General features: G+C 42.5%; 1 protein-coding gene across 1 annotated transcript; it reads right to left on the bottom strand.

The window, feature by feature from the left end:
- Positions 1–7,390: 7,390 nt before the first annotated feature.
- Positions 7,391–10,373, bottom strand: rpl19 (ribosomal protein L19). The gene is given in 5 exon segments (XM_056407264.1): positions 7,391–7,589; positions 8,006–8,116; positions 9,067–9,187; positions 9,309–9,431; positions 9,949–10,373. Coding segments are annotated over 5 exon segments (588 nt in total). The 5' UTR covers positions 10,055–10,373; the 3' UTR covers positions 7,391–7,462.
- Between the last annotated feature and the right edge of the window lie 2,636 nt (positions 10,374–13,009).

Raw genomic sequence — 13,009 nt, 5'->3', positions numbered from 1 at the left:
CCCCCTCTCCCTGTTGCACAAGAAGGGAGGCAGTAACATGAGTGCCGAGTACTGAATTAGCTTCGAGTTTGCATGTTGACTAGTGTGTGTGTGTGTGCGTGCGTGTCTGTTTGTGTGCGCAGGAAACACGTTCAAAGCCAATGAGTGACAAATAAATCAAGGTGCAGGAGCTTCCTATCTTATCGGAGCGATCCCCACATTCTTACCTACACACACAAGCTTCTTTTATTCCAATGTCAAACGTTACAAGCCGTACCGTCTGATATCCTCTCACTGAAACAAAAGCGTGTAGTTCTCAGTTTGGGAGGTAGTGGGAGCGAGTTGGAGGTTGGGGGGCCAAAGGAAGGGAAGTCTCCCCTCAGCTAAGATGGGATAGTGCTTCGAGCAGGGCAGCACCGTCGGCTGTATCAACAGGTTACTACCCGAACAGCCGGCGGAAATGAGAGCAGCAGAAAATCAGAGGGAGTCAGAGAGAGACAAAAAGCAGAAAGAGGTGGGGAGTTAGTGCCCATGCAAAGGAGACATTTGTTGCTTTCATTAGGGGAGGTCTGCGTTGCTAGCCGTGTGATGAAAGGGAAATACATTAGGAGGTGAAGCTCAAGTAGGATTATGGTAAAATACGTTGTGCCTACAGGATGTATTTTAAATAAACACCCACTAACAGATGACCACTCCCTGTTCGACGGCACACGGCCCTCCTAAGTTGAGATCCCAGTGGAAAACTCCCCACTGAGCTCCATGCAATAAGGTAGTAATGCCTAGTTACAGAAATCCAAAACAAAAGAGCTCTTGGAAGGTTTTTATTTTGGCAAACCTCGGGGTGTGCAGAGAGCTCGTGTATGAGGCTGCTTTGCAGTGAGCAGACAGAAGGAGTAATCAATAAAGAAGGGTTAGCATCTAACTAAATCAGCCCGAGAGCACCACTGAGACCGAGGGCTGTTAAGGAAAGTAAAAGCTACACTTTAACCTGCTCTTTAGCTCAAACTCACACATTGCGTAATGGTTCCCTGAATGATGAGCCGATCTGGTGAGTCCAGCGAGCAGCTCGGCCTCTCGTGTTGAATGTGTGACGTGTTTGCTGTACAGATGTCTCCCGTCACAGAGTGCATGTCCAACACGACGGAACCATCTGGGTGATTGTAAATGTTTAATGTTAAATATAATCTGTCGGTCTGCGCACAAATCTCCTCTAAACCACTCTGAGAAATGAAGGTGCTAAGTGGAAATATGTAGGGTTCTTTGGCTTGTCCGCATGGGGGAACACCTTTTGGGTTTCTGGTCTCATTTTTATCATTATTATTATTTTGATAAAGTTTTCATTTGAAACTTTTCAGAGGACTGATCTTGAGCTAAACTGTAAGTGTTGTACCTTTTAATGATCAATGAATGGTTCCACCCAGAGGTAATGTTCATACCCTCAACACCTTCTAAAGACTTCATTCTAAACTCACTCTGATTGCGTCTTCCATATTTATTTATCAGATATTCACACCTCAAACTCATCGCTGGCTAATGTGGTTTAGCGAGAATGAATCCAGAACTTTATCTGAAACATCTCTCCGCAGGAGAAAATTAAATATGAATGGCTCGTCTCCACCAGCAGGTCACGAGCTCGTCCTGTATCCCAACAAACTCACTCTTGAGAAAGAGGCCCCGTGGAGAAAATACATACATCCATATTCTATCATGCATCATGAGACACACAGAGGAATGCGGAGAGAAAATTTAAAAAAAAGTGTTCTCCAGCATCGAAGCTCCATGATAATAACGGGGCTGTAGGCCAGAAGAAGGAAGCCACTGCCCCGGAATAATTGCAGCGTGTCGCAGAAGAAGTACAGCAACAGACACCTAGCGTCTCTGGCGCTCTGTTAAATCACATGTCCAGACCTCTCATCAGGTTTCCTCTCATCATAGGCCATCCCGATGCCTTCCACGCACACCAGTCGGTCATTAGCCTATTACAGACAATGCAATTTCCAACCAAAGACTCCGCAAGCTATTTAACCGCATTAAACCCAAAGAAGGGATTTTTCAAGCTGACGTTCATAACCTTGTAACACGGGAGGATTCTCAGCGGTGTGCAGCTCGTGTGTGCCTGTAGGAAGCCACTGTCGCTCAGCATGGATGAATCATACTGGAATTAGTAACATGATGGATAAGAGTGAAATTAGGAGCTAACTTTTTGTGATCGATCAGGGGAGATTACGGTTGGGGCAAAGTTCTTTGCATGTTTTGGTTGAGATTTGAGTACTTTATTTGGATGAATTTGCATAGTTCTGGATAACCGTGTGTGTGTGGAATTGAGGTGCAGTGGGCAAGAAGCTGCAGGGGGAACACATTACTTCCTCTAAAGACCCCATGTGACATCATCACAAGGCACACGGAAAGACAAAGGTCCCCATTGTCACCCAAACAGCTCCCAATGAATCTGTACTCCCCCTCCTCCACCTTTCGGCAGTTATTGGGCGGCGGCTCTTCTGTAACGCAAATTGCCGGGTCATGAATACGGTAAATCACACGAGAGACAGAGGAGGAACCAGACTCGCCTTTATCTAGGGGATGGAGGTTCCCGTGGAAGCACAGCGAGCAAGGACAAAAAAAAGAATAGAAGTTAACTATCACTTGGTTCCATGCGGTCTGAACCCGGCCTGCTGCCTGTGGGTACCACCACAGAACAGGTTGTACAGTGACCAAGCGCTGAAACGTGACAGGGGCCACCGCGCTGAATTCAAGCGAGACAGACGACTAATCAGACGAATGAATCAGCAAGACCAGAAAATTGTTATGGAAACATCTGTGTTGTTCCGTCTCTCCCAGTGGTGTGAAAAAAAAGGATTATTGGAAGAGGGCCAAAATTGCACAATGTTTTTGAGTTGGCCAGAGGCTGAGAATTAAAAATATATCAAGGGTTCTGGAACTAGATTACGAGGAGACAAATGTGGCCAGCAGACACACAGCGTGCACAACTCTGTAGACCACACACACACACACACACACACACACACACACATCGTTCACACATGCTGCAGTGGCTGCAATGGACAAGAGATATATTAAATTCAGTTTATTTTGTATAGCCCAAGATCAAAAATTACAAATTTGCCTCAGAAGGCTTTACAATCTGTACACATCGACATCCTTGACCTTTGACCTCACATCGGATCAGGAAAAACTACCAAGAAATAGAAAAAACACTTTCACAGGGGAAAAAAGGGAAGAACCCTTCAGGAGAGCAACAGAGGAGGATCCCTCTCCATGATGGACAGGTGCAAACTCAAACAAATTACAAATGAATCCTCAGTACTTAGTAGGGGATTACTGCTGATTGTGTGTCTAGAGAAATATGTAAATTGACACATTTAAATACAGGATGTGAAAAGTAATGTTCTGCTGATCTGAGAGTTCCTCAGTGATACCAAGTTCAGCAGCACATGGGCATAACTGCCTGTGATTCAGCAGTTAGATAAGCATGTTTTTGTTTGTGGAAGAAAACCCCTCAACAGTACGAACCAGCAGCAAAGAGATTATAAGTCGACCGGCTCTGTGCACTTTGAGTCTGGCCTTTTCTTTTCCAAAGCAAGATCGGTCAACCAAAATATATTTTAGGGTTAACGGAATGGGCAGAAACATGAGAAACTAGAATGGGCACTCGGTAGAGCGCATACCTTCGCATATCACAAGATTGGGCATTGAATTATGAACATTTTGGCATTAGTTGCATGCCAATTGGACAAAAATGTATCGTGCTATGGTAAAAAAAGAGTTTGACCTTTCCATGACCTTGACCTTTGACCCGATTGATCCCAAAATCTAATCAAATGGTCCCCGGATAATAACCAATCATCCCACCAAATTTCATGCGATTCAAGAACATTTTGACCTGTTCATGACCTTTGACCTTTGACCCGATCGATCCCAAAATCTAGTCAACTGGTCCCCGGATAATAAACAATCATCCCACCAAATTTCATGCGATTCGGTTCAATACTTTTGAGTTCTGCGAAAGATTTTGACCTGTTCATGACCTTTGACCTTTGACCCGATCGATCCCAAAATCTAATCAACTGGTCCCCGGATAATAAACAATCATCCCACCAAATTTCATGCGATTCGGTTCAATACTTTTTGAGTTCTGCGAAAGATTTTGACCTGTTCATGACCTTTGACCTTTGACCCGATCGATCCCAAAATCTAATCAACTGGTCCCCGGATAATAAACAATCATCCCACCAAATTTCATGTGATTCGGTTCAATACTTTTTGAGTTTTGCGAATAACACGCATACAAATAAATAAATAAATAAATAAATAAATAAATACACGGCGATCAAAACATAACCTTCTGGCATTTTCAATGCGAAGGTAACTACGATGGCATAAAACGCACGTGTAAACAAGAGCATCAATGTAAGTTCATGCCATCTTTTCACTTACATGTCCTACATGTGTGTCTGTCCCTTTTAAACATGTTCCACAACATATCTGCGACTCATGTATCACTTCTTTTTTGTAACACATGTCCACGTGAGCCACGCTGAGGTTCCTCACCTGGGAGTCAAGATACATCTGAGGGGTCACCAGATGATTAAAGTGATAAAGAAAAAACAATATACTTTACTTACATCGCTCTAGTTTCGGCATTCAATCTTGTAACAGACGTTCAACTCTTCAGGCCTCTAAATCCAATAAATGATGTAATAAATGAACTTGTAGATTATTAGCTAATGAGTCGATAAGGGAATCGGCTTCAAAGTCATTACCAGCTATATGGAAAACAAAAGATGCCAAATGCCGTCTTGTTCCACCAATGAGAGCATTTTTTCCCCCTGGTTAACGTCATCGGAAATTAAATATCTGTTGGTAATAACGTTGGAGTATTTTCCTATGCTCTTCAGTCTGCTTCAACCCATGACAACTGTCATGTGGCTTAACTCTAAATCCTCCGACCTCATAGGCTACGATCAGAATGTTCCTCTCATTAGCTCCTGACTGGACACGCATCGGTTCCAGCAGCTCAGTCACCTGACGCAGTGATCTGGTTTCGCTTTCTTCAGCTGGGGGCCCTTAAATGGTCTCCTCCCACCTCACTCCCCATGACTGTGACTGGTGAGTGGCTTCACGGGGAGGTGTGATGGAGGAGGCGGGCCTGCAGGGGGCAGCAACGAGGTCATGTGGTGGAGGAACAGCTGATCCTGGTGCATTCCAGAGCCGCTAAGCAGGAGGCCTGGTACCCTCATGAGGCCTGGTGCCCTCATGCCTGCTTGAACTGCTGCCTGCGTGTCTCATGAGCGCTCGTAAAACCAAAACACATAACTGACACACAGCGTGCACAGAAATGTAGGCCACACTCAGACATGTAACGACAGTCATGTAATGTGCACATCCTGCCTTGGAGCCCTCCATTTCAACATATTACAAATGAATCCTTAGTAGCCTGAATGGATAGGATTATTGCTGATTGTGTGTATAATACATATGCAAATTGACATTTTTAAAATGTTTTTTCAGAACCTCAGAATATTTTACGTGAACGCTGGAAGTGAAAAGTAATTGTGTGCTGCCGCATCTCTTCGGTCCTTGTCGTTGCAAATGGTTACAAGTGCAGCAGCATCTCCCAAGACAATAACTGGTGGAAATGCATCAGTTAGATGATCGGCTAGTGCTAAACGTCTTCCTTCTGTGGAAGAAAACCATACATTGGTGTTGAAATATATCAGATTTTGGGGATCACCACTGAGAAGTCTGGTCCAGATAAGATCAAGACACCATTGCTTTGAAAAGGGGCCATAAAACAATGAATTAACGGATACAAGGGCCTTAATGTGTTTGATCATCTTAAACATGTGAGCTCGGGGCCACTGGAGGTCCTCAGTGTCCAGATAGGAGGTTAACAAGGGATGTTCATTCCTCAGAGAGCAGGAAATTGAATGATCAGAATCATATATATATATATATATATATATATATATAGAAATGATTATTATTTTATATGGTCTGATAGAAAACTTCTCTGGTGAATCAGAAGGTGAAACATGTTACTAGAGGCCGTGTTACAAAGACAGCATTCAAACTAAATTTAATATTACAAATTAAAGAAAGATGATGTCCGAAATTCAATTTCCACTGGTTCTGTTTGCACTCTTTTTAAGATAGATCCACTGCCAAAAAATTATTGTATTCAATTTGTTAAGTCATTTTTTCCTCAAACATGGTCTTTGTTCCAAGAGTTTGTGCACTGATGATGAAATCACATCACATTCAATGCCTTATTTTACCCGAGGTGCTACATTAGCTCCCAGACTTAAAGGGAGACATTTGTTTTTGTGTTTAGTTTGAAAGCAGACACTTCCAAATGTCACCAGAGGTTAAAGCATGACTTGTCTTTCTCTCAGGAAACAGTCACCTGTTCTCCCAACTCAACACCCACCAGCTTGTTCTGCTTTCCACCAGCAGACGGCAGCCGAGGGCCGCTTTACGTCACCCAGAGCAGTGGGGGGGGGGAATACTCTATTACTTCAGGAAAAGTAGCAATACTACATTTATACAAATGTGTAAAAGTCCTTTATTGAAGTAAAATTACTTTATATTTATTCCAACTTATGTATTGATTGTATATCAATATGAATCTGCAAAGTAACTCGTCACTAAAGGTATCAAACTTAGTGGAGTAAAACATATTCCGGTAGTTGCAATACATCAGTTCCCAAAAAAGTTAAATGTTTTAACAACCTGCCTGCTCTTTGAACTCCATGTACATTTGGCTATAAATCAAATGTATCTCATCTATTTTTTCAGCATGAGGGGATGGCAGGGTAGAATGAGAATTACAGTAATTAATAGTCCTGAGCTGCTTTTTAAATAATAAAATGAAGACTATTCCACAAAGCAGTTCATACTTGTTGGCCTGCATACTGTTTACTTATTCCGTTGCAACATATTAAAAAGGTGCAGTTGGACCATTTCAATCACAATTTTACGGTTCAATCAATGAAGATTTGATATTGCCTGGGGAATAGACAACGTATATATAATGTACTTATACTGGTCTCCAGCTACAACTGGTATTTAACACAATGTCTCAAATGACAAATGAGGTCATTGGTAGTGATGAAGTACATAAAATAGTCTCCTGGATCTCAGCCTTAGTGTTCCAGCTCATTATTCACCGTCTCCCATTAGTGGAGTTTGGTTCTCTCAGCGAAAACGTTCTCAGGCTCCGCCCACTAGCGTAGCACCAACAAGTAAACAAACCAAAGTATAGACACGGCATTAATTTAGTGGAGCAATTAGCAGCAGGTGACTCGTGATCACGACTCAAGCTACTTTTTATTCACGGCTCATAAATACTACGGTATTCCCTTCATGAGGAAAGAAGCGACACAAGGCCATCACTGTCTTTATGTGCACTTTTATTGTCAGCACTTGACATGTGGAGGCGTCAGGCAGGGTCGACATAACCAGATCACTTCTTGGACATCTCCTCCTCCAAGGCCAGGGTCTTGATGAACTCCTCCTTCTTGACCAGGAGGCGCTCCTCTCTGCGCTTGCGGGCCTCCTTTGTCTTTGTGCGCCGAGCCTCGGCCTGATCGCTGTAGGAGAGGCAGACCGGTGTTATCATGTGCAGCCAAAAACAAATCCAATGCATGCGCACTGGTTTCAAATATATGCCGAGTTAGGATTGTTCTGGTCGTTGCGTTTTCAGTGGACTGGAGTAATCCACCTGACAATAAAGACAACATAGCGCTAGATAAAAACCATTTTTCTCTGAAGTAACCATGTGAAAGCTTTTACAGTGTACGTAAACGCACCAACACACAATGGAGAGTAGAGCAAGAGTTAACCTTCAAGTAATGATTACGAGATATACTTATCAACTATTTCTCTCGAACATGGGAAACCATGTTATGGACTAGAAAGAAAAAGTGCCAGACTCAAACCCGCTCTCAGGATGAACTGCCCCTTTTCTAAACAAACTAAATACAACTGAAGCTGGGTCCAAACTTACGAGAGGAGCTTCTTGCGAGCCTTGTCTGCCTTCAACTTGTGGATGTGTTCCATGAGGATGCGCTTATTCTTGAACACATTACCTTTGGCTCTCAGATAGAGGCTGTGATACCTGAGAGTCAGCAGAGGGGGGGAAAGCATTGAAATAGTATTATCATACACAAAGCTGCTCAGACACCAGATCTGGTCAGTGTGCCAGTGTGTAACAATAACCTTTACTGAGCTCTAATCCAGATTTAAATATGTCTCCAGGAGGTCTGGTTAGTGTGAAACAAGCCCAGGGTGGAAACTACAAATTAACCAGTATTAAAAACTGTAAATATAGGGTTACAAGACAAATAACATGACCAGAACTAGAATGGGCACTCGGTAGAGCGCATACCTTCGCATATCACAAGATTGGGCATTGAATTATGAACATGTTGCATTAGTTGCATGCCAATTGGACAAAAATGTATCGTGCTAAGGTAAAAAAAGTTTGACCTTTCCATGACCTTGACCTTTGACCCGATTGATCCCAAAATCTAATCAAATGGCCCCCGGATAATAACCAATCATCCCACCAAATTTCATGCGATTCAAGAACATTTTGACCTGTTCATGACCTTTGACCCGATCGATCCCAAAATCTAATCAACTGGTCCCCTGATAATAAACAATCATCCCACCAAATTTCATGCGATTCGGTTCAATACTTTTTGAGTTCTGCGAAAGATTTTGACCTGTTCATGACCTTTGACCTTGACCTTTGACCCGATCGATCCCAAAATCTAATCAACTGGTCCCCGGATAATAAAAAATTTCATGCGATTCGGTTCAATACTTTTTGAGTTTTGCGAATAACACGCATACAAATAAATAAATAAATACACGCCGATCAAAACATAACCTTCCGGCATTTTCAATGCGAAGGTAAAAATAGCTTTATTAAAAGGCTTGTATAAAAAAAAGACGCACATTTCAGAAACGTTTAGCCAACACTAATATTATAACAAAATGTGCATTAGAAAAACAAGACAGGCCACATCAATAAGAGCAGAAGTGACGGTGTCATGAACCTACATGTGCCTGTCGATCTTTTTGGCCTCCCTGTAGCGACGCAGCAGACGGCGCAGGATCCGCATGCGGCGCATCCAGCATAACTTCTCTGGCATACGAGCGTTGGCTGTACCCTTTCTCTAACCTGGGAAAAGGAAGAAGTAATGCATGTCAACTCTCCTGAAGGTATCGATCGTCATCACCCATGTAGTCAGACTCGGATCAGCGCTGCATCGTAGCCATCTTTACACGAGAACTGAACTCACCAACTCCCATGTGTCTTCCCTTGCGACGTGCCAGTGTGTTCTTGCGGCAGCGGGCGCGGGAGTGGACAGTTACAGGTTTGCGAATGATGAGACCATCCTTCACCAATTTACGGACCTGCTGACCTGAAGAGAAGAGAGAAGGAAACAAGTGAGCTATAGGGATGCACTGAGCTCTCAACAATGATCTGTTGCAATAAAGCAATATATATTTGTAAAACAGAGAGTTGAGACCTCGCAATATTGCCAATAGACATTTAAGCACACACATGGAGAAAATATGTTAATGTGATTTGAACTATATGTTGCCTGACACAAACATGTATCATGCATGGAGGTTCTTATGAAAGAAACTATTTAGTTATAATAAAATAATATAGGCTTCAGCTAAGTTGGGCGACCACTCTAAGGTCATGTGAGGATATCTTGAGATCAGCTTCTTTTTATTTAAATGTATATTTGTGTTTCTCATCGGCTCACCAAAGCAGATAAGCACACATCAGCTCGACAAGACAGACATTACAAACGTGTCAGTCGACATGATCCTCAGCATCACTTCAAGTAACAAGCTAGTGCACGTTTAACTTATGTTAATTCACACAAACTAACAATAGTTGTCATCTGTATAATCACCGTTACTTACGTGAGTTGGCGTTGGCGATCTCGTTCGTCTCGTTGGGGTCCAGCCAGACCTTCTTCTTGCCGCAGCGCAGGACGCTGGAGGCCAGCCTCTTCTGGAGCCTGAGCATAACGCAGGACACACGCGACCCAGGTTACACACCTCAAGTAAACTGCCACCCTCGACTTCTGCGGGTGTATCAAACGCGCTGCCGCAACGTGTCGCCGTGTTGTCACGACGTGTCAGCGGCGAAACCGCCGTTAGCCGCACAGCTGACGGGTCAAACCGCCGGGGCGGCAACATGGCTTTTCCGTCTGCTACGTGTTACACAGACGCACGTGAACATGTGTTGGGTGTTGTTGGGAATGTTTAATCTTTCATGTAACGATTAAGGAGACACTCGTGTGATTTATTGGCAAGATAGGTGGTTTAAAAACGTTCATCTTAACGGTGAAATGATGACTTATTTTATGCCATCGACTGTGGTCCTACCTCATGGCTGCTACTTCAGTCGGAAAAGGAAGGCTTGGACTTGGTAGACGGACTGGACTCTACCATTATAGAGGAGAGTCCATCTTTTAACACGAAACAGCTCAGTGTTAGCCCAGACCACACCGCACATTATCAATAACACTTATATTTCAAAGTGCTAATATTTTTGAGGAATTAAAGCTAAAACGTATCGGAAATTATACAGACATAAGCGATCTTGAATTTATTTTCAAAGTTTCAATCGCTGTTCCTCCCTCTTAAAATAATGGTACGAACCATTGTGGGTGAATAATTGTTAGGTGCATTCTTCTTTTTAACCACAAGGGTGCGGTGCTGAGACTAGAAACGCCACGGATACCAGACTCGTAAAAAAGAATTCTGTACGTTTTAAAGAATATTTATATTATAAGTGATATATTGCACTGATGACACATTCAAAATGATATTGTAAAAGGTCTAATTTAACCAGTTTGGATGTGTAAACTTTGACGTAAAGCCTTCAAAACATTAAATTCAGCTTCCTTCAACAAAAAAAATAAGATGAAAAATAGAAAAATAAAATACCTAAGTGCAATTAGGTATTCAAACTCAATAAATAAAAACAATAGAGGGTATTATTACAGTATAATTTTGCGTTTTTTCTTCTTCTTCAAATCAATAGCCAGCTGGTTAAATAGCTGCCATTTTTCTATTGTTCCCAAAAAGGATTGTTTGCGTGGCATAATCTGCACCATTTAACCGATAACCGAGACCAGCCTGACCTATAAAAACGAAATCCATTCCAGACCGTCAACAAATACAACATGTATTATAAGTATGACCATTAATGCCAAATGTATTTGTGGGTTGTCTTCTGGCTGTTTGTCGTAAATGCTGTATGTTATCTCTTTACGAATCCAAAGTAATTGTACTTCTATCATACAACTAATGATGCTGTCTCATACAAGAAAGTGGAGAGAAGACATGAGAAAAGTTCAAGTTCCAGAACTATTGCACCCATCCAAAGTGTTTTCATACATTGTAAACTGTAAGCGATGCACTGTGAAATTCAGCCTTTTAAGGGTGTGAAAGACACCCGTAATAACAAATAACTGTTTAAAAACTAACAGTATTAAGTTTAGCACGACTTGACGTCTAAGATATGCAGCTTTGATATAGAGCCTGAAGAAACGTTTTTAAATATTAACACATTATAATTGAGTATTTGAAGCTTTCAAGTGTCTTCTTTTAATGAGGTACTGCACACTTACATCATGTTTTTTAGTTTTAGCTTCAAACAAACTTATGTGACGATACTTTGATGAAACAAGGCAATGCAGGTGTTGAGAAAAGGACATTTCTTATCACAACTCTTTTAAAAAAACAGCATTTCAGATGTGGAAAATTGTCATTTACTGTTTATAATCGGCCCTGAACCTCTCACGGCCAATGCTGACATAGTGGACCGTTTGGGACTTATCTATGTTATGAACCTTATTTTAAAACCTCTAATCAGATGTCACTGAGCAGCTCGTGCCTCACGCATCCACACATCCCCCCCCCACTTTTTCACATTCTTCTGAATAATGCAGTGGATGGAGTGAGGCTCAGACCAGGGGGGGTTGAAGTTACACTTTTTTTTAAATGCACAATAATATGTGGCTATGTATTTTAAAAATAGCCAATTGGTGCATTATCATCTGACATAATACTCGTTATGGTTGCCAGTGCTCTGTTGCATTCGCGGCTCGCCAGCAGAGGCCCGTCACCACAGCAACGCTGCAAGCTCGCAGTGTGGGTACACGAGGACCACTTGTGTGACTTCTTCACCTCAGGTTACCCAGAAATACAAACTGAAATCATCTTCTGCAGACAAAGTACAACCCAAAGTAGCGGATCACCTCCGACCACAGCTTCAGACTCACTGATCTCCTCGCGTATATATACATGCGTATAAACCTTCAGGGGGCTGGACGACATGCCGGACTGCAGGAGGAGGGTCACTAATGTCACTATGTCACTATCCTTTTGTTTCATACCTCTGAGGTTTGGTATCAAAGTCGCTGAAAGCAGCACTGAGCCTGAGGTCTCTCCTTCCCAGTTACTTTGAGCCACTCAGTCCTCCAATGAGCAGGAAGACATTCTCTAGTGGGGTCAGACGGAAACTGAAATCACATTTGTAGGGTCTATTTAATGCTGAACTCAGCAGTTCCTCTAATGCTGTCCTTCACCAGTGTTGTTCATGCATCAGACGTCACTCATCAAATAAAACCCATCTCAAACAGACAAAAACTGTTCAACACGGAGGAGAGAACTAATGAGATGTTGAGAAATATAAGTCTGGACCTTTTTGTATTTCTCCCTTTTTTTCATATTCCATAAGTTAAATTTATTCTACGGCTGTCGTCGCTGCAAAGAAGTCTGTCCATACGCTCAGTTACCTTGAGCGGCAACAAAGAGGATGAAAAACAAGTGAGCAGCCGAGGACAACCGGAAACGCTGTCCTCCTCCGCCGGCTGCACATTTTGTTCTAGGGGGAAGATGTCGACCAGCTGCTGCAGGAGAGTCACGGAGACTCCAGCATCATTTTTAAAGTTCACTGTGATTCTGTTTT

Source organism: Pseudoliparis swirei, chromosome 23 (assembly GCF_029220125.1).
Source record: "Pseudoliparis swirei isolate HS2019 ecotype Mariana Trench chromosome 23, NWPU_hadal_v1, whole genome shotgun sequence".
In the NCBI taxonomy this organism is placed as follows: domain Eukaryota; kingdom Metazoa; phylum Chordata; class Actinopteri; order Perciformes; family Liparidae; genus Pseudoliparis; species Pseudoliparis swirei.
This window is presented reverse-complemented; position numbering and strand designations above follow the sequence as displayed.